The sequence below is a fragment of the Phyllostomus hastatus genome, unplaced genomic scaffold, assembly GCF_019186645.2.
Source record: "Phyllostomus hastatus isolate PE091 unplaced genomic scaffold, TTU_PhHast_1.1 phas_contig_37, whole genome shotgun sequence".
Lineage (NCBI taxonomy): Eukaryota > Metazoa > Chordata > Mammalia > Chiroptera > Phyllostomidae > Phyllostomus > Phyllostomus hastatus.
The window spans coordinates 2,548,795-2,576,708 of record NW_025333867.1 but is presented as its reverse complement, the minus strand read 5'-3'; the positions used below and the strand labels follow the sequence as shown (position 1 = coordinate 2,576,708).

General features: G+C 40.5%; 1 protein-coding gene across 1 annotated transcript in view; it reads left to right on the top strand.

Moving 5' to 3' along the window:
- F13A1 (coagulation factor XIII A chain) overlaps positions 1 to 25,105 on the top strand; it is a 187,842-nt gene extending 162,737 nt beyond the window's left edge. Inside the window, exons 14-15 of the mRNA XM_045841731.1 lie at positions 13,814 to 13,950; positions 23,249 to 25,105. Of these exons, the coding sequence (XP_045697687.1) occupies positions 13,814 to 13,950; positions 23,249 to 23,402 (291 nt within the window). The 3' untranslated portion in view covers positions 23,403 to 25,105. The remainder of the gene's footprint in view (positions 1 to 13,813; positions 13,951 to 23,248) is intronic.
- Positions 25,106 to 27,914: the final 2,809 nt, after the last annotated feature.

Here is a 27,914-nt window from a genome sequence, read left to right as displayed (position 1 = left end):
ACAATGAGTTAAGGGACACCTAATGCCCAACTCAAGTGCCAAGTAAGTGTTGGTTGTTGTTACTACTGTCATTATTACTATTCGTAAGCAACTCATTTGTGATCATGTGCCTAATAAAAGAACAAGTGAAGCTTCTAACCCAGGTCCTTCTGACTCAAAAGTCTGTACAGATAACCCCTAGGCTACATTGCTCTTACACAGGAACTTTCACAGAAAGTGGAAGATGGTGACTGCCTTTACAAAAGCTTCTGCAGTTTTCAAAGGAGAAAAATCACATGAGTTAGGTTGAAGTAGGGTATCAAAAATTAAGGCTGTAGATGATCCTCAATGAATGGACAGCATTTCAAGCAGTAGAGATGGATGGAGAGATCACTCCAGATCCTAGGCAATAATGTAATCAATGACAAGGAGAGAGGTAGATGGCAGGAATGGGGAGCAACTAGAAGCCTGCTTTGGTAGTCAAGGCTGGAAGCAGGGGACTAATGGTGATAAACCTAGAAAGGCAGCTTGGGGCCATTATAGGCCCCAAATTTTTAGATGAGAGCTTTATAATTCAGTCTATGAACAGAGGCTTCAGTGAAGGTTCTAGAGCATAAATGTGACATTATTGACAACTCTGGCCTCCCAAGAGTCAGAACTTCTTTTCTTTTTCCCTTCTCCTCAAAGACTTTATCCAAATCATTGTCTTATTCTGAAAGTCCCGAGCTTAGCCTTGGGACCAGAGTTACCTGACAGCAAGTTTGCAGCTGCTCTTAACTAGCCCCCTTTTTAGAGGAAATAGAGCCCACCTGGAACAATATTGAGCCCACCTGTCCGAATCCACAGGTGGAATTCAGACACCTGCCAACCAAAGCAGTAGTCCAGTGGACATGTACTTACATCCTTGTTAACTCAGTCTTGGATTGCATTCTTTCCCATGATGATAAGTTAACTATTCCCACCACCCACCATGCATGAGTCATAGTGTATGATCTTCATATGGAAAATGGCAGGGAGAGACATTCATTAAATTTTAATGAGCACACATTTCTTTTTCCTTGCTATCAAAATATTTTGATGAGAAAAGTATATTTTATTAAAATCAGGCATAGAATTTTTCTCTGCCTTCACATGTGTTGATAGTTGTAAGATGCTTTAAGTCAGAAAAAGACTCTTCAGCATTTTAATTTTTAATGAACAGCTATTTTTTGGAAAGGATAGAGGCATTTGTGGGAATTCAGCTGGTCTCCAAGCTACAGACTGGTTTGTCTGGAATCTGTGGTGTGTGATATGGGAATAGCATTCTGGGGGCTTTCTCCCACTTTCAGTTAGCAGTGACATTTCACATGTTTTATGATTGGATCCAAGTCCGCTAGATAAAGATCACCAGCAGGGACACCTGCAGCCCCTTTCATAGAGACACAGAATAGCATGGTGGCTCAGAGACCACTGCAGTCAGACCAGAGGCTGCTTTGGGCCTATTAGTTAACCATCTCAGAAGTAAAGTGGGTCCAATAATAGTATTGACTTCATTGGGTTTCTGGGAGGGATCACTAAAATATTTCACATACAGAGCTTAGCATAGTACAATACCTTGATCATAGTAAGTACTCAATGAAAACCAATGTCTTTTAGCTTCCATAACACATATCTACCCTTCACTTTATTTTTTTCTCCTCCTTCCTTCTCCTCTGCTCCTTGTCTTCTTCTCTCTCTCTCTCATAAACACATATCCTGTTTCTCTGAACTTCAGTATCCCCTTTTGCAAAATGCTCAACCCACTGATACATATAATATTACTACTATTCATTACAATCACATATAAAATACAAAGTTTTTGTGAGTTAACATCTATAATGTTTGTGAGAAGGCTTAGCCCATGCCAGGACGTGATATTTGCTGATAAAAGTTTCCTCCCTCCCTACTTAGTTCCATCTTTCCCACAGTCACAGACTGAGAAATGTTTAGAGCAACATGTGGCCCTTTGGCCTAAAGTGAAGGTAATATTCACCTTGTGGCATTGAATCTGAATCTGACTGCTCAGTGTTGAGTGTGTGCATTGTTCCCTCATGTGAGGGGAGCCAGTCTTCAAGAACCTGGAGTAAGGCTGGGGGCGGGGGAGAGAGCAGAGGCTTTTAGTTTTTTAGTATGTTTTATTGATTATGCTATTACAGTTGTCCCATTTTCCCCTCTTTATTCCCCTCTGCCCTGCACACCCCCTCCCACCCACATTCCCCCGCTTTAGTTCATGTCCATGGGTCATACATGTAAGTTCTTTGCCCTCTACATTTCCTGTACTATTCTTAACCTCCCCCTGTCTATTTTCTACCTTCCATTTATGCTACTTATTCTCTGTACCTTTTCCCTCTCTCTCCCCCTCCCACTCCCCTGTTGATAACCCTCCATGTGATCTCCATTTCTGTGGTTCTGTTCCTGTTCTTTTGCTAGTTTGCCTTTGTCTTTGTTTTATGTGTGGTTGTTAATAACTGTGAGTTTGCTGTCATTTTACTGTTCATATTTTTTATCTTCTTTTTCTTAGATAAATCCCTTTAATATTTCAAATAAGGGCTTGGTGATGATGAACTCCTTTAATTCGACCTAATCTGGGAAGTACTGTGTCTGCCCTTCCATTCCAAATGATAGTTTGCTGTATAGAGTCATATTGGATGTAGGTCTTTGCCTTTCATGACTTCAAATACTTCTTTGCAGCCCCTTCTTGCTTGTAAGGTCTCTTTTGAGAAATCAGCTGACAATCTGATGGGAACTCCTTTGTAGGTTACTGTCTCCTTATCTCTTGCTGCTTCTAGGATTCTCTCCTTATTTTTAATCTTGGTAATGTAATCATGATGTGCTTTGGTGTGTTCCTCCTTGGGTCCATCTTCTTTGGGACTCTCTGAGCTTCCTGGACTTCCTGGAAGTCTATTTCCTTTGCCAGGTTGGGGAAGTTCTCCTTCATTATTTGTTCACATAACTTTTCCACTTCTCCTTCATCATTTGTTCACATAACTTTTCCACTTGTTGCTCTTCCTCTTCCCCTTCTGGCACCCCTATAATTCAGATGTTGGAACATTTAAAGATGTCCTGGAGGTTCCTAAGCCTCTCTTCATTTTTTTTGAATTCTTGTTTCTTCATTCTTTTCTGGTTGGATGTTTATTTCTTACTTCTGGTCCAGACTGTTTATTTGAGTCCCAGTTTCCTTCCCATCACTATTGTTTCCCTGTACATTTTCCTTTATTTCACTTAGCATAGCCTTCATTTTTTTCATCTAATTTGTGACCAAATTCAACCAATTCTGTGAGCATCCTGATTACCAGTGTTTTGAACTCTGCATCTAATAGATTGTTTATCTCTTTGTTGCTTAGTTGTATTTTTTCTGGACCTTTGACCTATTCTTTCATTTGGGTCATTTTTTTTTTGTCTCAGCATCCCTGTTATGTAGTATGGGGTGGAGATTTAGGTGTTCACCAGGGTGGGGTAACCCACATCACGGTATTATGACACTGTATGTGGGGAAGGGGTCCAAGAGGGAACAATGGCACTTGCTCCACTCTCTGCTGGATTTCAGTCACTTTCCCCACTACCCACAAGCAAAGTGGGCCCTTCTGGTGCTGATTCCCAGGTGGGTGGGTTTGTGTACATTGTAGGACACTGTGGGTCTCTCCAACAAACTCTCCTGTGAGGCTGGGAGTTTCTCCCACTTGTGCCTCAAACCCCACAGGTGTTTTTAATCAGTGGTTTGAGGCTTTATTTCCCAGAGCTGGAGTCCTGGGGTGTGTGGTCTATTTAGCTCCCTAGTTGTTCCTCCTAGTTTATCTGTGTGTCAGTGTGGGACCACCTGGAGAGCAGAGGCTTTTACATGTTTCTCAGATGACCTCCATTTAGCACCTTGGAAATAAACTCTTCCAAGTGCCATTCTAAAGCAGCTCAGGTGCCAAGACCTTGGTAGTATTATCCTGTGAAACAAGTCCTGCAGCCTTTGCAGAATATCACAAAACACCAGTAGCTCATTTTCTCAATGAGCTAGGAGCAGTTTTGCTAAGAGAAAATATAACCACTTTATATGTGTATAATACTAAAAATTACAACCATGAACACACAGGTGCCTCCAAATTAAAAAAAAATCTTTTGAACTTTTTTTTTTAATGAGTAAGGTAGTCTTTTTCATTATAGACCCTTGCTTACTCATGATTTTTTTTAAGATTTTATTTAGTTATTTTTAGGGAGGGAAGGGAGGGAGAGAGAGAGAGAGAGAGAGAGAGAGAGAGAGAGAGAGAGAGAAACATCAATGTGCGGTTGCTGGGGGTTATGGCCTGCAACTCAGGAATGTACCCTGGCTGGGAATCGAACCTGGGACACTTTGGTTCCCAGCCTGCGCTCAATCCACTGAGCTACGCCAGCCAGGGCTTTGAACTTTTAAAACAAGAAAAATTAACTGTTTCTAAGATTTTTTAACATGCGTTTTAACATGCCTCACTGACTTCCCCACCCCTAGGGTGAACACAGTCCCTTCAAGTGTAAGTATTGGCATAAAGTGGCATTGACAAGATTTTAACACACATTTACTCCTTACTTAATTGTTCTGTTGACTAAAAGAAATTTCTAGTGCTTATTTATCCCTTTGTTTAGTCTATCACTCATTAATTCATTCACTTATTTAATTAAATAGTTATTTGGTGTCCCCTCTGTACATAAGTCATAGAAAATGCTTTTTAAAAATTATCAGAGAAAAACTCAACATTGAGAACATTGTTACTGACTTTTTCTTTAAAAGATTGCTGGTCTTCCTCTTCAGTCCTTGGTCAGCTCCAAGAGCATAGCCACCGTGTTTTCTCATGGGTTGACTACCACCACCACACAGCCTGGTGGGTTCCTTTTCCATGGACAGTGTATACAGGGCCTATGAATGTGGGTAATTCATAGAAATCACTAGCAGAATGTCTGTACCACCAGCTTTGACTGGCTGGGCCTCAGTGCTCTGGTCCTGCAGCAATGAGGATAACACCAGTCACATGGGCAATGTCCCCACCAACCCTCCAGAGGACTGCTGGGACCCACCTCTGGGTGGACTCCCTTCCAGACCAACACTTCCTAGTACAAACTGTGCTCAGCCCTGGGGGTGGGGGGCGGTTAGCTGTGAGGGCACCAAAACCAGCCCTGTTGCTACTCACCCCTCTCCAAGCCATGCAAAGAGCTGCACCCACCCAGAAAAGTGATGCCCATTCCTAACTTGCACAGATATACCCGGTGTTGACCCCATATCCAGATCTCTTCTAACTCAAGACACTACACAGTTTTTCTTAATGGCTGCTCTAATTGAGCACACAGCTCTTCCTGGGGTTAAGTGTAGAATCCTCCTCATGGCCTTCATTTAACCCAGAGTGGAACAAGGCAGGGATGGTTTCTATGGTGGGTATTGGGGCCCTGTTCCTATGACATCCCAACTCATACACCCTTATCCTGCAGGAATGGTTAAACTTGGGGAATCCACTTGAGATGTATTAAGTGTCCCCCAAATGCTTGACAGCCAGTGGGTAAATTGCGAGACCTAACTACAGTTTACTTTTGTTCTATGAGAACCTAAATATCTGAAACTTTCCATTAAGATAGAAAATGAAACAGATACTGTGTTCTAATTAAGCCCTAACTGTGAACCATTTTCCCTCCCATGCCTACAACCAAGCACTTGTCTCCCTTCCACCTCCCTGTGTTCTCTCTGGTATGCACCAGGACACACCACTGCCCTGCCCATGTCCATGACCCCTTAGTGGGAGGCTGGGGCAGGGGCAGAGGGTGCTGGGCTTCTCCACTTCTCTTTAGAAAGTGTTGGTGGAGGCTCCCAGCTTCTCTCCTTTGTGGTTCTCTTCCCCAGTACCTAAGAAACCGAGTCCACCCCATTCTCCATAGGGGAACTTAGGGATGAAGAGGTTCTCATGGTCACCTCAGCAACATATCTTCCTTTAAATCTCAGCAGCATTTAGATTCAGTAAATGCTGCTATGTTTCAGATGCTCCACCAGATCCTTTTACATTGAAACCTCTCCATAACCACATACGAAACTGATGCCAGAGAGGTCAAACCACTTGGCCCAAGGGCATACTGTAGTAGCCCCTGATCTTTAGACCCTGAGTCCAGCAAGCTTTCCCCTCAACTTCCCCAAATATGGTCACTGTCTGTGTTCAGCCATTGCACTTGTGCCCCGTGGTACGGTCCTATACCATCTCTGGAGAAAATCAAACACATCTATCTGAGGTCCTATAATGAGGGTCTCTGAGCAGCTATAGCCTATGTATCCTGGGATGGTCCCAGGCAGGGCACCGTCAGCCATGACTTTACATGCTCAGGTTGCTGACTCCTCACCCACTCATGGCTGGTGGTCACAAAGGACCAGACAGTGGGTGTGCTCCATCAGCCAGGAGAGCACATCCTAGACAGAGCATGGCAGTGAGTGAGCCCAGCCACTGGAGTGTGCACATTTCCTTCTCCCTTGGCAGTACAGCTGCAGAACAGCCTGTGCTGGAGAATGAAAATGAGAAATCTCTAGTAACTGGGGTATCTAAAACATAATTTGCTCTATGTGTATCCTGTTTGCCATTTTTTTAATCTTAAAAAAAAGACACACATAAAGTAAGACATCAAGAATAATTAGTCCCATTTACCTTATCATGTAATCCCACTATATTTGGGTTACTGGTTATTTTTTTAAATGATATCTCTATCTTTACACTAAATAGAAAATCCTATTATCATCAAGTAATATAATATATCAAGGCCCCAAGGCTATCTTGCCACATTTTACTCTGGCGTAGGAATCTGATTCTTTCTCCATAAAGTCAAAAAAAGAAAAGAGTCGGTTGTATATATGGTTTCAAATTTAGTTCAGGGTCAAGTTACAATCATTGCACTGGACTGGTAGTTTAGTGACAATATAAGATAATACAGCAAATGATTCCTCAGTGGATTTCAGAAAATAATGAGACTATTTCCAGCAAAGAAAACATTACTATTTTTGCCTCTATGCTGTGAGAGATTACAGTGTATGTGGTATTTAAACATGACTGTTTTGCAGTCAGAAAGACCTAGATTTATATCAGTGTTCTGCCAACTTACCAGCTCTGTCACTTGGGCACTCTGTTTACCTTCTAAGTTTCAGTTTCACATCAGTAGAATGTGATATGTAATGATCATGTCTACTCCCAAGCCTGTCGGGCTGCAGGGAGGATTGAACAAGATAATGCAAATGAAATGCTGAGAAGAATGCCTGCATTACTAACTGAACACTAAAGTTATTAATATTATTATTACTAATCAGAGTCAGTATAGGGGTATGGTTAAATAATGACTCTGTCACCAGACTGTCTGCATTTAAGTCTCACTTCCCCTACTTACTGTGTGAACTTAAACAAGTGATGTATCTTCCCTGTGCCCCAGTTTCCTCATCTGTAAAATGAAGACTCATAGTATCTACCTCATATGGTTGTGAAGATTAAATGAGTTAATATACATAAATCATTTAACAGCACTGTTCACTAGAACTTTCTATGATTATGGAAATATTCTAAATCTGTGCTGTCCAATACAATAGCCACTAGCCACATGTAGTTACTGAGCAATTGAAATATGGCTAGTGCAACTAAGGAACTGAATTTTTAATTCTCTTCAAATTTAATTCAATTAATTTAAATTTAAATAGCCATATGTCATTAGGGGCCACCATATCAGACAATGCAGATGTAGAACATGGCCTGGCTGTCTTTTTTTTAATCCTCACCCAAGGACATGCTTATTGATTTTAGAGAGGGGAGTGGGAGGGAGAGAGAGGGAGAAAAACACTGATGTGAGAGAGAAACATTGACTGGTTGCCTCTCATATGTGCCCCATCCCAGGACCAAACCCACAACCTAGGCATGTGCCCTGACCAGGAATCAAACCTATGGCCACTCAGTTTATGGGACGACACTCCAACCAACTGAACCACACCAGCCAGGGCTGCCTATTTATCTTAAACCATTTAAATGCCAAGCTAAATGTGTTAGTTAATAGCAGTGGTGGTGCCGGTGCTGATGAGCACAGTTTACAAACAAGTAGCTGCTTATTACCTGCAGTGATCACAGGCTGAAGAGGAGAAAAAAATTCATTTTCCAGCAATACATGTAACACATGATTGAGAGCACTGGAAGTAAGGGCTGTGAGGTGAATTCATAAATCATATGAATCATATTGTTAACTGTATTCTTTCTCAAATTTTTTTCTTCATTTCAGCTTCAATTTTGAATATAGCTATGTATATGGTAAAGCATATACTCCATGGAATAGCAAGTCTTGTGATTTCCTAAAAAGAAATATCTTCCCAAAAGTTTGTGCTTCTGTATGTCAGTAACTTTCCTGTTTGCAAAAATACAAACTAAAGATAATATTTATAAGAACTTTGTAAATTTGAGAAAGCAGGGCTGCTTCAGAGACACTACTGGTAAAAGTATTTGCTCTGATCACTTTAAGTTTGGGGGGAGGGATATTTTGAAGCCATCTACCTTCATCTTCCTGCTTTGATGAATCTGAGCACAAGTCCCTTAGAAAAATCTGACCCTTCTTCCACACAGACATACACAGTGACAAATGTGAGACATGCATAACTCACAGAAGAATCAAAAGTTGCTCATTATCATGAAATAGCATAAAAGACAACTCAGTATGTCAACATTGGTGAATGGTGTTTAACTTGGTAAGCATATTTTGTCAACTTCTCAAAACAGATATATTTAATGGAAAATTGTAGAGAATCAGGACCATGAAACACATGGAAAAGAAGTTAATGTCACCAAGTATGACCTAGGTTTTTTCCTTTTCTCTGGTTTGAGTAGTAGCTTCTCTTCTCTAAGGTGAAGACACAAAAGTGTCTTCTTAATCTAACCATCTCTGGATTGCTAAAGGCTCCCTTTACTTAAGGTTTTATGAATGCAAGAAAATCAGAAATATAATTTCTAATATATGTTGATATAGAATTATTTTTACAGCATTAAAGAAAAGCAGTGCAGATTCCCTAAAAAATTAGGTTTGAACAAACACTTTCAGCCACAATAGTCATCATTCACAGCATTTCACAGATACCATCACATGGCACTTCACTCAAATCAACACACAATATGAAAATGCTATGAGTATGCTCCATTTTGCTCAAAAGAATGGAGGAAAGTATCACCACTTAAATTCCTAAGCAGATAATAGTCATGTTAAATGTTGGGCAGGCTTTTGTATTTGGTTTGGTTTGAGTTTTAAGGCTGATTGTCATCTCAGTAGTCAGGCAAAGGACACTTAAATTTGGGTACAGGAGACAAATGTCAGGAAATGGATGCTGAGTCTTTGTTAATCACAGAAGAAACATTCTACAACCACTTTTGTTCTTCTCCCACTCCTCCCCAGTCTCCTCCCCACTCTAGCATCAGGAAAGCCTAGTCAATATTTATATACCCCTGTCAGCAGCTAATTACAGAGATAATCTCTGGAAGCAAACTGATTAGGCATGACATGTGAAATTATCTGAGAATACTTACTTTTCTAATCATATTCAGATCTAAAACCTATCCATGAAGACCCAAACGCATGGACCAACCTTTCAAACAACCTAATTTCCCCCATCACTTTCATCAGTGACCTGGAAAGGTGTATTTGACTTTCCCCAGCCCAAGGATCTTCCTGTAGAGCTGGCTTACCAGTATGGAAATGACTGTCAACCTGGAGCCCATGAGCCCCAGAGGGCCATGGAAAGATGACCTGGGTCTATCTAAATGACTCCCCTAAAACTACATGTGAGTTGTGCATGTCTCATATTTGTCACTGTGTATGTCTGTGTGGAAGAAGGGTCAGATTTTCCTAAGGGACTTGTGCTCAGACTTATCAAAGCATGCAGATGAAGGCAGATGGCTCCAAAATACCCACCCCCCCCAAACTTAAAGTGATCAGAGCAAATACTTTTACTAGTAGTGTCTCTGAAGCAGCCCTGCTTTCTCAAATTTACAGTTTTTATAAATATTATCTTTAGTTTGTACTTTTAAAAATGCAAAAGCATTCTGAAAAATTTTTTTCAACTTAGGAAAAATATATTGGACACAATTGAGAATTAAACCTAGCATATCATGTGAAGTATTATCATAATGCACTTCCATACCTCCAACATCTGTGATAGAGTCAGGACATATGAGAAAAAGGAAAAATTCAGTCTCTTTTCCAAATGTTTTGTCTGCTCAGCAGTTTTCAACTGGGGTGGGGGGTAGTTTTCTAAGTTAGTCCTTAGAAATCAACAGGGGTGCTTGAAGTACACAGGCTGTACCACCCAAGATTCTAATATAATTTTGGGGGGTGGGCCTAGACCCCTGTAATTTTAAAGATCCCCAAGTGATTCTATCATGCATGCCAGGCCGAGGACTATGGGCTAAAATGCTGAACACACTGCTTAGCCCACACTCTGGGCTGTGTTGGTAACATCTGCTATAATCAGCATCGTGATCACCATCTGCTCCACCCAGACTCCACTGAACCTATTCTCCACCCACCCCACCCCAGGAGATGGGGCTTGGGAATTGGCTGCAATTTTTAATTTTCTTGCAGAGTTGAAAGATCCCATAGATATTTAGTCGTAAACTGTATCTTAAAGACTAAAGCTATAAAGCTCTATTCTTGACTATAGAGTCATCATCTCTGGACACTGTTCTCACCCTTTCATAAGAAAGGTTCATTTCTACATGCTATTTCTGGTATTACACACACTGCTTAAAGAAATAAGGTATAGAGTTCTGACCAAGACAGAGGCACAGGTAGAAACCCTTCACTTCCTCACACAACCAAAAGGAGGATAACAACCAAGCTAAAATCAATAAACAACCAGAATTGCCAGAAAATCAAACTGAATGGAACTCCAACAACCAAGGAATTAAAAAAATAGTCAAGCAGACCAACCAGATCAATAAGACGGGCAGATGGAGAGAACCTGCAGCAAGGTGGCAGACCCTACGGGTGCGGCTGGCTGAATAGGAAACTGAGATTCAGAGCTGACTGTGGACTACAACAGGGATTGCCACAGTGGGAGAAAGTCCCAGTCTCACACGATAGTTTGTTGGAAAGTGGGGCTAGAGTCCTGCAGGCCAGCTGCATTGTTCCCTCTCTGGCCCCTCCCCCACAGGAGTGCAGCTTAGCAAGGAAGGTTACCCTGCCCTGGTGAATACCTAAGGCCTCACCCCATTACAACTTAACAGGTGCACCAAGACAAAGTAATAGGGCCCAAATGAAAGAACAGAACAAAACTCCAGAAGAAAGATAAGTGATGAGGAGATAGCAAACCTATCTGATGGGGAGTTCAAAGCGCTGGTAATCAAAATGTGCACAGAAGTGATGAAGCTTGGTTGCAAAGTGAAAGAACAAATGAACAATACCCAAAGTGAAATAAAGCAAAATATTCAGGGAACCAACAGTGATAGGAAGGAAACCGGGACTCAATTCAATGATTTGGAACAAAATAAAGAAATAAACACCCAACCAGAAGAGAATGAAAAAAAAACAAGAATTCAAAAAAATGAAGAGAGGCTGTGGAACCTCTGGGACAACTTTAAATGTTCCAATATTTGAATCATAGGGATGTCAGAAGGAGAAGACCAAGAGCAAGAAATTGAAAACTTATTTGAACAAATAATGAAAGAAAACATCCCCAGTCTGGCAAAGGAAATGGACTTCCAGGAAATCCAGGAAGTCCAGGAAGCCTGGAGAATCCCAAAGAAGTTGGACCCAAAGAAGAACATGCCAAGGTAATCATCATTAAGTTACCCAAGATTAAAGATAAGGAGAGAATCTTAAAAGCAGCAAGAGGAAAGGAGACAGTTACCCACAAAGGAGCTCCCATAAGGCTACCAGCTGATTTCTCAAAAGAAACCTTACAGGCAAGAAGGGGCTGGAAAGAAGTATTTGAAGTTATGAAAAGCAAGAACCTACATCCAAGATGACTCTATCCAGCAAAGCTGTCATTTGGAATGGAAGGGCAGCTAAAGTGCTTCCCAGATAAGGACAAGTTAAAGGAGTTCATCATCACCAAGCCCTTATTATATGAAATGTTTAAGGGACTTATCTAAGAAATTGAAGAAGATCAAAAACTATGAACACTAAAATGACAACAAACTCACAACTGTCAACAAATGAATCTAAAAAAAGAAAAACAATGAAAACAAAATCTAAGCAAACAACTAGAACAGGAACAGAATCAGAAACATGGACATCACATGGAGGATTTTCAGTGAGGAGGGCAAGGGGAAGAAAGGGGGGAAGGTACAGGGAATAAGAAGCATAATTGTTAGGCATAAAATAGATGGAGAGAGGTCAAAAGTGGTATAGGAAACAGAGAATTCAAAGAACTTATATGTACAACCCATGGACATGAATGAAAGCGGGAAATGCTGGAGGGTTGGGGGTTGCAGGGCAGAGGCAGGATAAAGGGGGAGTAATTGGGAAAACTGTAATAGCATAATCAATAAATATACTTTAAATAAAATAAAATACAGGTTATCTCCCACTTTACAAAAAGAAAGAAAAAGAAAGGAAGGAAGGAAGGAAAGGAGGGAGGGAGGGAGGGAGGGAGGGAGGGAGGGAGGGAGGGAAATAAGGGGTTGTTATATAGAAAAATCAAATGACCATTAAATTTTTTTAAGCAGTAAACCTAATTTAACAAATATTTACTAGGCATTGGCTAGATATTGGAGTAGAAAGCAGGGTAGAATGTAAGGTGAATAAAACAAACTACTCCAAGCATTGCCATTTCAAAAAAGTAGGGGCTATACAATGTGCTAGCTGCTTTTTACATATCATCTCATTCTATCCCTCTCTTATGAGGAAGAACTTTTATTATATTGTTCCCAAGTTACTTAGCACTTATAGAGATCCACCCATTTGGGATACACAGCCCCTAAGCAAACAAGCAAAGGCCATTTTCCAGCATGTTGTGTTGGTGTTACAAAAGCATATAGCTAGCTCCCAGTGTGTGGCACAACGCTGGCACAGAGAAACACAGCATCAAAACAACTACTAATAATAGCATTCTCCATAGATCACCCCATGGAAGTGTCAGTCTATTTCAGAGGCAAGGAAACAGTCTCAGAAAGGTTGAGGAAGTCACAAGGTCTTGCTGCTAGGAAGTGTTGAAGCTGGCATTGAACTCTGTCATCTCCTGCCAAATATCTGATGCTTCCAAGATTTGTTATGGATAAACTCATGCACAAATAGCCTCACACCCTCCCGGACTCAGATGTTGTAGCTGTAAATGAAGTCTCTTCTGACTATTTTAGTGTCCAGCTTCCTCTTCTTCAAGTTCAACAGTGAGGACTCCCTTTTTGAACATACTTCTCTACAGTGTCTCTAATAGTGAAAAGGCACAGGCTCCCTAGGGCATTTTTCTTCTTGAACTCAGGAATCCCCCAAGTCCTGACAGGAAACTTGAGCCTTATCCAGAAGCAGAGTTGGCCCTGCTGCCCTCACCATGGAAATCTGTTGCTGCACCAAATGCATTTCCACTTCCTGCTGACAAAGAGCAGCCGGTAGCCAGGCTATTAACCTGAGCTCTAATTAGGGTGGTTTTATAATGAGGAAAATAGTGTGATTCTAATTAGTAATTTTCCATCATTTTCTCAATAGGTATCTCCCAGTCAAAGCAGTAAGCTATCCTCATCACACAGGTTCTACTGCCAAAATATAATCCTACTGTAAAACCGAAGCAGAAGTGAAGGTGGTTAAGGACACAGGAGAAGAGAGAGATGTTTATGTGCTGCTAATGATCTGTGTTCTCCCCTAACTCATTTCTCAGGTCCGTGGCGCTAAAATGGTTGGTTCTGACATGGTTGTGACTGTTGAGTTCACCAATCCTTTAAGCGAAACTCTGCAAAATGTTTGGATACGCCTGGATGGTCCTGGACTGATAAAACCGACGAGGAAGATGTTCCGGTATGTGCTGGGGGTTGTGGGATGGTGATGTGGGGCTCTGGGGAATTTTCTCTCCATATGTCTTTTCCCAGTTTACATCTGATTCCCAGTGAAAATGTCTGAGAAGCTGCTGCCTCCTTACTGGAATTTCTGTGGGAATTGGGGTAAAAATAGGGTTGGTTTGATAGGCATTTCCATCTTTGAATCCCTAAAACCACCCAAATGAGGTGGGTACTGTTATTATCTCCCTTCAGTAGGAGACAAATCTGAAGCTTTGAGAGGTCAACTGGTTTGCCCCAAGGTGCAGAGCTTATAAGAGTAGCACCAAGATTCAGACTCAGGGTGACTGATTGCAGAACCTAAGTTTCAAGCATTTTGCCATCATACTTCTTTATGTATCAATTTAACTAATATTTATTGAGTTCCTATTATGCATCAATTATTATGTTATTCCTTAGGTGTTCCTTTTCTTGGATCCTTTCCTTCCAACATCATCTCCCAGATTTTACCAACCAAGCACTCTCTCTAGATCTATTGCTTTCAGTAAAATAAAGTTGAGCCTGAAATGCTGTAGACTTAGTTCCCTAGTCGGTGAACCAATGACTAACCCAAGTTCTGTAATAACATAGTGAAACTCTGCTTCATTCATACCTAACACCATCAGATTGTGCCATACAGTTCTTAGCTTCTGTGACTTCTACTGACATGGACTGTCACCCAAGAAAAGAACCATTCCATGGTCAGGTAACTCTAATTGTTAGAAAACAATTGTACCTTTTCATCCTACCATTGATCCTAATTCTGTCATCTGGACCTATACGTAGAATAAGGCCCATCTCTCTTCCATCTAATGGCTTGCAAATGTTTGCAGACAATTGTCACATCTTCCTTGAGTCTTCTCTATACCTACCCTGACTTCATTCCTCTTGCCTCTAATGTGGTTCTAGCTCCCTCCCCCTCCCCCATACTCTATTTTGTCAGTGATCCTCTTACAGTGTGACACCCAGAACGGATCCCAATCTGAGGTTTATTACTTTCATTTCTACCACAAATAAGTCCCTGTCAGCATCAATCAATCTAGCAAATTTCCTGTGGGGTGACCTTCTAAAGAATAGAAAGGGAGGTAGAAAGCTTTGAAAACTGTCTGATGGCCATGTATGTTAGGAATATCCCCCAATGTACTATACAAAAGCTACCTTGCTCTGCAATCTGTGGGACAACTGCAAAGCCTTTTTCACCCCTTCTGGGGCACCTTTGAAAACCAATTTGCCCACTAAGGGCTCTCTGCATTTCTTTTAAATTACAGTGCTCAGAGCTTTTGCCTCTCGTAGTTTAAGAGATGCTTGATGTTTGTGGATGCAATAAACAGCAGAGAAAATAATTTGAGTGCTTTAAAATATGTAAGTACAAAACATAACAACCTTCCTGTGCTAATAGGAAAGTTGCAGGAGAAAAAAGATTTAAATTAGAAATCAACCACAGCTAGAGGGAGAGGTCAGCAATAATAGTCCTGCTTTTGTCAGAAATGATGGTCTCACCCGTCCTCACACCTTCCCACTGGAATAAGATGTAAGAACTGCTCAGGCAAAGTGAAACATGTTTCTTCTTCAAAACAGCTCCCTGCTGTATCCATTTTTTTTCTCTCAAAGAGTAATCCCACGTTTCATCTGAGAGTACCAGAACCTCCTGCTACCTATAAACCTGGGATATGCCAAAAATCCCACATTGATCGAAAGCCAGTGCATGAAAAGAAACAATCTGTGGGTTAGAGGGAAAAGTAATGCTCACACAGTACAACGACCCACCATTTGGGAGGTATAATGCTCGAAATAGGATGAGTGTCCAGTGAATTGTTTATTGCTAATATCTTTCATTAGGGTGGACAAAGTGGAGTTAATCAGTGAAAGGGTGAAAGAGACTAGTCCCTACATGGACACAAGGCAAATATCCCACCCATCCTCTGCTTAAGATACTATAACTAGTTACTTCAGTATATTTGTCTCTGGAAGACAGGTAACAGACAGGACACCAGGTCCTCAGTGTCTTATGGGATTTCACATCTAGTGGGGGAGAAGGGGTGTGTATATCTCTCCAAAACCAGGGAAGCCTTATTTCTCAGAGGCTGTCAAAAATCGAAAAATATGTATTATCTAGGGTGGATCTGGGACTCTGGAAAGAGCACTACTTTACCCATTTCCTCCTGACTCTAGCACACACCTTCACAACCAAGCCCAGACCCAGCCAGTGCCCATATCCCTACTGCCAGCCAATTAGAAACATGCCAGTGTGCCCTCTGCTGCCAAAATCTAATCTAAGAGTGGCAGATCTAGGTAACAGCTTGGACTCCTAAAAGGGGCAATTCTGTAGAACTAGAATACTTCACAAGACTATGTTCCTTTCCAGGATACTCATCGTGAATAGTTGAGGGAGTTGCCACACTACCTGTTCACCTACACCCCTGCTGGGGTCCTAGAAGGCAGAGGGTTTCATAGTAAAAACAGTGGGCCTGGAAGGTGGGACCTGATGAGCAGGGAACTGAACTAGGAACAAGGAAGGCAGTGGGTGCCATGTCTCATTCCTTGATTAGGGCATAAGCCAACTCTACTCTGAGAAGGCTTACCTTCCTGCTCTTCCCCTACTTCCTCCCAAAGACTCTCAGCTTTCAAGTTTCTGCATTTGATAGTCCCAGGACATCAAATAATTCATCTTCCCAGTTCATTTTTCTCTTTAAAAGATGATCAGATTCAGGGAGTTATTTCAAGAGAAAAGTTCCCTGACTTTGTGATTTTGATTTAAATTTTGAGTTTTTCAAGTAGGATAAAAGCTGAGGGCTAGACACACAGAGGACAAACCATAGAGTTGCAGTTTATTGTAATAATAATCTTATTTGCCTGCATATGTTCAAGATGATAAATGGCCAACATATCCTGATGGCTCAGCATATTACTGAGAACCATTTATCACCATATCTACTTCCAGGCAAATGAGATTATTCCAGTATTACTCCACTTACCAACATGGGTAAAGGATTTATTTCTCTCTTTCTATATCTACTTCTCTGTAGGTAAATGCATACTTAGACATGTATGTGTATCTTCTTTTATGAGTATCTTTATGTGGTACTCATATATGATGACTGTACATATTTGCATGAGATACAGGGATGAATATCACCATGTGGACAAATTCATGAGTAACACAAATGATAAAGAAAGGATCAGAGACTATAGTTTCTATAAGAAATTATAAGAAGGCTCTAGTAATGCTTAGTTGTCTTTAACTTCATTCAAAATAATTTTGTTAGATTGTATTGTGAGAGCTGTCATATCAGCATGAACTTTAAAAAACTTATCAAAATTGGTGAATTTTTGTGGAGCCATTTTAATATTGAACATGGAGGAAAATATGCAACATTTTGGTGTATTATGCTATATTATTTTAAGAAAGGTAAAAACACAACTGAAATGCAAAAAATATATTTGTGTGGTGTATGGAGAAGGTGCTGTGACTGATCAAATGTGTCAAAAGGGGTTTGTGAAGTTTCTTGGTACTATTGACATTTTGGCCAAATAATTATTTGCTGTGGGGTTGCCTTATGCACTGGAAGATGTTTAGCAGCACCCCTGGCCTCTACCCACTAGAAGCCAATAACGGGAGATAGCCAACATACTCAAAATAACCAAAATCAGTAAAATTATTGGTGAAAATAAAAAATGTGTCTTATTTTATGGAAAAAAAACCATACAGACTTTTTGGCCAACCCAATACTTACCTGAATTACATGGCTCTAAGCCAGATCTTTGAGAAAGATGACTGACTATTCCATGAAACATGTCTTTCTTTCTTTCTTTTAAATTTTATACTACACAGTTGTCCCATTTTTCCCATTTTGCCACCCTCCACCTGGTACCTCCCTTTCCCTCCAGCAATCCTCCTCTTAGTTCATGTCCATGGTCATGCATGTTGAAACATTTCTGACTGATCACTTGAGGAAACCAGAGGAGGGAAAATGAGTGGATCAGGGTAAAGTAGCACAGTTATTGAGAAATAAATATCTCAAAACTTATATATCTATTGAATTAATCACTATAAATTAAGGATGGAGAACTATTTTTCTATATACAGGCAATAAGAATTATTATTCTAAATTATTTTGCAGAGGGTCCAAGCAGAGCAAACAGCAACCACAAAAGTTATGGTGATAACACTTTTCATTTACCATGACTTACCATAGTTCTAAGCACAGTACAAATACAAACTCTTCACATCCTATTCAATCTTCCACAGTATCTGACTTTTACAGGTGAGGAAACCTATGGTGAGGTCAGTGATTTTTAAACCATGAATCATAAAATCAATTTAATGAGTTTAAAAAATACATATATAACACATTTATGTGTGGGTACTTTTCACATAGTTTGGCTTTTATATATCTGATTTAAATATTTATATAGTCATATTTATAAGGAATGAAAATTAGAAAAAGCTTTAGCAAATACCAAGTTAATTGAGACATGCAGATTCTCCGTGTCAAAGTCAGTGCCTGGAGAAGCCCCAAAGAGAGAGGTTCTCAAGGCCTTCAATATCTTTCTCTATTTATTAGCCACAGATACAAGAGAGAAAGGATCTCTTAGATTTCTGGGATTTGAGCCTTTTTTTGTCACAGAGGATACACCCACAGCCAGCTGAAATATATATAGTTTCAGTGACACTTGAGGAAATCTTTGGGTTCCAACTTTGCATCTTTACATAGAATAGGTCAAGCACAAGTATGTGGCCCCATTTTTTTCCCTTAACCTTGGCTCTGTCTATGGCCCTAACAGAAGGAAGAAATAAAGTGATACTATATGGCTTCCGGCCAAGATAGACATGTAGATAGATACACTGTGCTTCCTCATACAACCAAAGGACAACAACCAATTTAAAAAAACAAACAAACAAAAGCCAAACTTGCCAAAATTGAACTGTGTGGAACTCCAACAACCAAAGAATTAAAGAAGAAATATTCATCCAGGTGGGTAGGAGGGGCAGAAATGGACAGCCTGGGCAAAGAAGACATGTGAAAAGGCTGTGGCTGGTGGATTGGGTAGGCCAGGCAGTGGCTGGAGGACCAGGTGGTCCCATATTCACAGGCAGAAATACTTGGAGAAACAACTGGAGAGTGGGACAGACCACACAACCCAGTGTTCCAGCACAGGAAAAGACCGTTTCAAAACCTCTGACTGTAAAAACCTGTGGGGGATCGAAGAGACAGGAGAAACTCACAGTCTCATCAGCTAGTCCATTGGAGGGACCTACAGGGTTCTAGAATGTACACAAGCCCACCCACCTGGGAATCAGCATCAGGGAAGCACCTCAAAGGGTTCAATCTACTTGTGGGTAGCAGGGGAAGTAACTGAAAGCAGGGTAAGAGCTAAGTCAATAACATTGTTCCTTCTCTGACGCCTCTCCCACATATAGCACCACAACACAGCAAAGTGGGTTGCACCACCCTGGCAAATACCTAAGTCTTTGTTCCTTACAACATAACAGGTATTCCAAGACAAAGAAATATGGCCCAAATGAAAGAACAGAACAAAACTCCAGAAAAAGATCTAAGTGATGAGGAGATACACAGCCTATCAGATGCAGAGTTCAAAACACTGGTAATCAGGATGCTCACAGAAATGACTGAGTATGGCAGGAAAATAAAGAAAGAAGTGAAGGCTATGCAAAGTGAAAAAAAGAAAAATATACAAAGAAACAGAAGTGAAGGAAAGCAAACCAGGACTCAAAACAATAATTTGGGACAGAAGGAAGAAATAAACATTCTGCTGGAACAGAATGAAGAAACAAGAATTCAAAAAATTGAGGGGAGGCTTAGGAACCTCTGGGGAAAATTTAAATATTCCAAAATCCAAATCATAAGCATGCCAGAAGGAGAAGAGGAAGAGCAACAAATTGAAACTTACTTGAAAAAATTAATGAAAGAAAACTTCCCCAGTCTGGAGAAGACATGCAAGTCCAGGAAGCTCAGAGAGTCCCAAAGAAGTTGGATCCGAGGAGGAGCACATCAAGACATCACAGGACAGTTCATTGGAGAGACCTACAGGACACTAGAATGTACTCAAAACCACCCACCTTGGAATCAGCACCAGAAAGGGCCCAATTTGCTTGTGGGTAGCTGTGGAAGTTACTGAAAGCCAGCAGAGAGCCATGCAAGTGGCATTGTTCCCTCTAGACCCCTCCCCTGCATGCAGTGCCACAAGGCAATGACATGGGTTGCCCTGCCCTGGCAAATACCTAAGGCTCCACCCCTTACTATGGAACAGGCACTCTGAGACAAAAAAAAAAATTACTCAAATCAAAGAATATATCAAAGCTCCAGAAAAAAATACAACTAAGTGATGAAGAGATAGCCAACCTATTAGATGCAGAGTTCAAAACACTGGTAATCAGGATGTTCATAGAAATGGTTGAGTATAGTCACAAAATAGAGGAAGAAGTGAAGGCTATGAAAAGTGAAATAAAGGAAAATGTACAGGGAACCAACAGTGGAGGGAAGGAAACCAGGACTCAAATCAATGGGTTGGAGCAGAAGGAAGAAATAAACATTTGACCAGAACAGAATGAAGAAATAAGAATTCAAAAAAATGAAGAGAGGCTTAGGAACCTCCAGGAGAACTTTAAATGTTCCAACATCTGAATCATGGGAGTGCCAGAAGGAGAAGAGGAAGAGCAAGACATTGAAAACTTATTTGAACAAATAATAGAAAACTTCCCTAATCTGGCAAAGGAAATAGACTTAGAGGAAGTTCAGGAAGCTCAGAGAGTCCCAGAGATGTTGGGCCCAAGGAAGCACATTCCAAGGCACATCATAATTACATTACCCAAGATTAAAATGAAGGAGAGAATCCTAGAAGCAGCAAGAAAAAGGGAGACAGTTACCTACAAAGGAGGTCCCATAAGACTATTAGGTTATTTCCCAAAGGAAATCTTGCAGGCAAGAAGGGGCTGGAAAGAAGTATTTGAAGTCGTAAAAGGTAAGGACTTACATCCAAGATGACCCTATCCAGCAAAGCTGTCATTTAGAAGGGAAGGGCAGATAAAGTGCTTCCCAGATAAGGACAAGTTAAAGGAGTTCATCATCACTAAGCCCTTCTTATATGAAATGTTAAAGGGACTTATCTAAGAAAAAGAACAAGATAAAAAATATGAACAGAATGACAACAAAAATTATGACTATCAACAACTGAACCTAAAAAAACAAAAACGAACTAAGCAAACAACTAGGACAGGAACAGATTCACAGAAATAGAGATCACCTAGAGGGTTATCAGTGGGGAGGGGGAGGGAGGAGAAAGTGGGGAAAGGTACAAGGAATAAGAAGCATAAATGGTAGGCACAAAATAGACAGGGGAAGGTTAAGAATAGTATGGGAAATGGAGAAGCCAAAGAACTTATATGTATGACTTATGTACATGAACTAAGTTGGATTGGGTATGCTAAAGGGAGGTGGTTTCAGTGCAGAGGGGGGTAGAGGGGATAAAAGATGGGACAACTGTAATAGCATAATCAATAAAATATACTTAAAAAAACAAAGTGATACAATATGACCCTAGCCCCCGAGAGCAAATGCGAGCTCTTGCAGATGAGTCCCTTGAACCATTCCTGATGTTTCTTCAACATTCTCCTTCCTTGTAGCCCATTAAACCTCCCCAAGTCTGAAGCTACAGTTTACTTCCAGATTCTTCGTTTCCCCAGGTCCTCCATGGTACTAACAAAAGTGCCTTCCTCCAGCCCCTGACCTACCTATCTATGGATCTATCCACAGAATTCATCTACACAACACATTTCTCATTTCTGAACATAACCACCCTCCTTATGTCCCCCAGTGTGATCTCTTCTTCCATCATCTGGACAGTTGGTCTCTGTGACCATGGGAGCTTCTGTATGACTTTTTGGATCTCAGTCTCCTCATCTGTGGAATGAAAGCATTGAACTAAGTAATGTCTACATGCTTTGCAATTCTCACATGCTGTGCCTCAATGCACCCTGACAATAATCAGATCCCTTTTCCCTCTTTTCAAAATATGCATGAAGTCTCCATTCATTTCCCTGATGCTCTTACAGAAAAGCACTGGCCAAGTGTCCCATACTGCCACCCAGCACATGCCCTCCCTGAGAGTCAGAGGGCAAACAAAGTCCAGGAGTCCTCCAAGGACAACACTTGCAGAAAGCTCTTGGTACAGAATAAAAGGGTATCTGTCTTACTTGAGAAATCTAACATGTGGAAAAGCAAGCACAGTGGTCAAAATGCCATCTGCTTATAGGACATAGTATGAAACACAGTATATAGTAGTAGAAAAAGCATGGGTTTGGAAATCTGGTAAACCTGGATTTGAACCTTTTCTCTGCCCATTAACATATCTGTGATCTTGTAAACGTTACTTCATGTGTTTTATCTTCCATTTTTCTTAATTCTACAATGTATCAAATAGTATCTACCTCAAGGGACTATCATACAAATTAAACCTGCTATAATCTCTTAAAGTCTGTATGGGGTGATATATGTGAAGCACTCCAGAGAAGCCTAAATACCCCCAGCACTTACTGACCTCATTTATGCACTGGGGTGGGCTTGGCCGTGAAGCTTAGGAAGGCCTCAGAGCATGGGTTGCAGAGGAAGAGGAGAATGCCAAGACCACTATCAACAGTCAACAAATGAAGAGCAGAAAGGTAGGACAGGCAAAAATATGGGCAGAGGACCCAGTTTGGTGGTTGAAACAGGATTATGAATCACAGAGCATACAGACACTCAAAAGTTCATGGGTAGTAGGCAGGGTTGTGATCTTGGGCCTTAGGAACAAAGTCTATCCCAAGGGGGCTGGTAAGAACTAATCAGAATGTCAGCACCTCAGTAAAGGCACCCAGGGGATTTAGATAGGAGCTGAGTCCCAGATGGGAATTAGCCAAAAAATGAGCCAAGGCATATCAGTCACATTGACAAGGAGGCTTGGGAACGAGTTAGAGTTCAGTTACCTTGTAGCTCATAGGGCTCAGCCCAGCTCTACCACACACTGCATGGACCACACATATTAAGAGACACACTGATGCATCCAAGAGGAAAAAAACATGACCAGAGGGACTGTCACTAGCAGACCCTGGCAGAGCCTTCTTAGGGACCTTATTTGGGTTTTAACAGGTGTAACCAGCCAGTCTTCTAGCTGCCATCAGCTGAGAGAAGAGATCAGGTGTTCTCACTGCTTCTTGATCAAACTATGAAACTGGATCTACCTCATTGTGAAATAAAACCTTTCCTCTCTTTTCATCTTTTCAGTGAAATCCGGCCCAACTCCACTGTGCAGTGGGAAGAAGTGTGTCGGCCTTGGGTCTCTGGCCCTCGGAAGCTGATAGCCAGCATGACCAGTGACTCCCTGAGACATGTGTATGGCGAGCTGAATTTGCAGATTGAAAGACAACCTTCTGTCTAAATGCACAGGAGGCTGAAAAGGAACCAGGCACTTGGCCTCTTGTAATCTTGCCTAAGGAATTTCTAATGCAAAAATAGGCAGCTCTTGCTTTAACTTAGATGTGAAGACCCAGACAGGATAGGATAGGGCACCAAAGGGTAAATGAAAAGACATACTTTCCAAACCCAGACTATTCAGAGTGGAAGTTAGTTTGTAATGGCTCTACCTTCCAAAGGATTCTGAGCATTAGCTTTAATTAAGCCCTAATTAAGCTCTCATAGATCATGAAAGTCATCATTTATCATCGTAAATGGCTGCAGCTTCAAATATCAGAGGACTTCCCTTAGTAAGGGGATTCGCTTAATACATGGCACATATAAGACTTCTGCTTCCCTACTCAGCCCTTAATGGTAACATACTCCCCCAAAATCAGGGAAGAACATGATTCAAGCCCTAGGATTCTATTCTCCTTTCATAGAAACAGGTTCTGCCCTTTGTGTCAGAATATTTTTCCCATGGATTGAGTACAACATCATTTATCTCCTTGGCAAAGCCAGGGGAAGGTCTTTCATCTTGCACCTGCAGCAAAGAAACTGCCTGCCAAATTTCACAGATTTACCTTGTGAGAAGATGTGCCCCCACATTAGCAAATTGCATTTGTGAGAAACTTAATCACCTAAGAGGAGCTAAGAAAGCAGGTGCGAAACTCAGATCTATTAAATAATGTAGTTTTATGATGCATTTTATAGGAGATATCACACCATGGTCTGATCAGCAGGGACCAATAGTCCTTACTTTAACTCTTTTTTGGGCTATGGTACAGGCATACCTCAAAAGCATTGCAGGTTCCATTCTAGACCACCATGATAAGGTGAATATCCCAATAAAATGAGTTGTAGTCTTTGTGGAGGTGGAGGGTCATGTCTTCAATTTGTAAAAAAAAAAAATAATAAAAATGCAAGTATGCATGTACTAGAAAGTAATGCAGCTGGCTTGGGACAAGAGGAATGAGAAATTAGTCTCTTTAATTAGTGATTATACTTCACCTGTCTCTATGAGATCATCTTTGTATAATGATGCAGACCCAGGTACATTTTTAGAGATACAATGAGAATAAGCCAAACAATTTGGACAAGCTGGCAGATTAAGTGACCAAAGGTGTGCGAGGGTGGGCAGCCACTAATTATCTCTTGTCCTTCACATCAACCATGTGGAGACCTCAGCTCATCACTCAGGTGCTGAGAGGCAATATCCATCTTTCAAATAGCAGCAGTACTGCTGTCCTATCATTTGTATTGTGCTCCAAGGTTTCAACAGACATGACTACTGGGTATTTATTTGCAAGACTGATTTATGGTCAGAATTATCCACTGATATGCCTAGGGTGTGAGTTAGATCAGTAGATTGTGATTCTTAACAAACAAAAAATAGCAGGAAAAAAACCTGAGGGAGAAGCCAGGATGGAATTCCCTGGTCTACATAACCATATTTCAAGCCTTTGAGACTGTTTCTGAGCCTTCAGCACCAGGAGTCCATGAGAGTGGCTGGTCCCCACAGGAATATCATACTAACTCTATTGAATAATCTCCCAGCATTTGCCAAACCTTCCAATATCCAATTTTAAAATTAAATGTACTTTGCTAGACTGTTAAACTGGCTTAACATAGCATGTGCTTATTAACTAGAATATAATCAAAGCTTAAAATAAAGTTAATCTAATTGTATTTGCATTTGTACAGAAGTGAATGCTTTCAATTTTCAATACAACATACTACAAATCACAACTGCTCAATAAATACCCTCCTATAGCAGTGGATAATCCACCTGGATAGGAAGACAAGCATTTCTCCTTTCAAAAAAATGACTTTGGTGGGTACTGATGTCACAGTTAGCTTTCCTCACTGCTCTCTCTACATTTTAAACACATTCACGGAAGGAGAATATTTACATATTTAGTTCAAAAACTAGCTTCTAGAAACTGCAAAGTATCTGTAGAATTTTTTCATGAATGATTTCATGAACCATTGAGGTGAATCAGTGGACAAGCCAGCATGAATATCTATCATAATGAAAACCTATCACAATGAACACCTTTTGTGGTCTTAAAACAGATAAAAATATATGGCAAATATTCACAGGAGAACCTTGATTTATGGCAGTCATTACTGAACAATTGTAGCTCAGATAGAACCTGAGTCCTTCTCAACACAGTACTCCAGGAAACTATTACCAACTAACTTGGATTTGCCACACAAAATCTATTTGCTATGTCTATCTTAAAACCAGCCCAACTCTTTTGATAACTGGGATTCTATACTGTGAATAACATTGTTGCTCTACAAATTGTATTTGGCAATAGTAAGCAATGTATCACAGATAGCAGCAGAGATTCTGAATCCCAACTTCTGCCTGTGCTAGTTAGTCCTCTGTGCTTCTGAACCAATCCTTATTTGTATTTATAGCTTCAATGACTAAAGAGGGATAACAATACTTACATTCCCACAAGATTCTTCTGGGGGATATATCAAGCAAACCTTAACAACAACACATGCAAAACTAAGATATAGATAGATAGATGATGATAGATAGATAGATAGATAGATAGATAGATAGATGATAGATATTTAAAAAATATATGTGGGGCTTATTCAAATAATTTTACTTTACCAACCTGTAAAAGGAATAATGTAATAATTTCCAAACTGTTGATGAAGGGCTTAAAAAAGGCTAAGTAGCCATGTACCATGGCAAATTAACTGGGATGGGAGTAGGCAGTGAAATTAACCTCTGGATTTCTGTGCACTCTTTAAATCTCTAATCTCTTCAGAATTTTAAGACTCCTAATTTAACACTAACTTCAAGACTTGTTGAAGAACTGTAGTATAACTGACAAAAATGTGCACATGTATAATAGAAATATGGGGGAAATGAAGTTTGTGCTAGACTCAGTGGTAATTAAAAGTCACAGAATTCTAGGTATAAACTCATTTATGAACACGCATCCAATATTACTACAAATTGAAAAGTAGTCAGTCAACCCATTGTCCATTCATTCACCTTTTCTACCATTCAGCCATCTTCCTATGATTCAGCCAGCCAACCAGCCTTCCAACCACCTGTTCATTCCTTATTCCAATCATCCATCTAACCACCCAACCATTTGTTAATAAATACATTCAGGCATGAATTCAGAACATATTTATTGAATATTAGGTATCATACTAGAGCTTTGGGATTCAAAGATGGAAACCCCATGGTCTCTACCAAGGAAGAAGTCACAAGCCAGCAAAGGAGCCAGATACATAAACAAAGTACAAAGGATAGATATGTCAATACAAGTATGTCCAGAGAACCATAGAAATAAACAGAAAAAATAATACATGAAAAAGGCTTCCCCAAAATATGCAAGAATATGGGAAAAGATTTAAATAGACTCTTGAAAAAAAAGAATAGGAAGTAGGTTGGAGATCATTTGACAGAGAACTCATGTGACAGCCTAGAGGACAGGAAGAGCATGGCCCTTTTAGAAAACTGCAATTAGCTGGGCATGACAAGATGGTAAATATCTAGCAAGCAGAGGGAGGGTTTTCCGTATTCACCATAATTCCTCATGAAGTCATGTATGAGCAACAATCTGCAAAGATTTCTAGCCACAGAAATGCAGGAGCTGGAGCACTTCCATGAATGAGAATTTGTTCCTTCTAGGCCATGTCATGGAGGGAGGCTAATAGAAAATGCTAATAACACACTGGATACAGAACTAAAAACTATAGGTGGGTCAAGACCAAGAGAGTATGGGTAGAATGTTTAACTCAGGTCAGTGAGGGAGGTATAAGATTGGGATGTAGCTACATTTGGGTTCAAATATGAGAAATGAGATGCAGACAAGGTAGAAAATGTAGCAGGTTGAGGGAGGCTGCCCATTTCAAAAACTGATACAAGTATGTGACAACCAACTTCCTAGAGGCTAACAGTGGGCAGCCAAGGGAATGAAAAGGACTCAATCTTTTTCTGAGGGCCATGCTCACTTCTGCTTCAAAGGCAAAGCTCTGCAACTCAGTACTCAAGAAATTCAACTGCTTCTAAAGACACTTCTTCCCATCTTACAACAAGCTTTTTCTTCTGTTCTAGCACCTCAACGAATTTAGAGTCAGTTTTGCTTTCATACGACTCTATTAAAAAATGAAAACAAGACAACAATAACAACAAAATATTTTGAATAGGTCTGTCAGATTTCATTCTTTAAAAACAAATGCATAAATGAATAAATGAGAAGGTGGGGGAAGCCCCTTAGCTGCAGCAGGAAAACTTACAGGAAATTGTGCTCACCTCAGTTGCCAGGAGTCACAGTGAGCATTTTCTAACTCTAAAAACAATGGACATTTTTTAAAAGATGCTTGGTAAGCTTACTGCTGATACAATTCCTGAACTCCCATTTCACATTAATTAATCATTTTTCTAGGACTTAAGTAATTATCTAAGCAATATTTCACCATCCCTGAAACTAATCAAACATAAGGGGTCCTAGTGAGT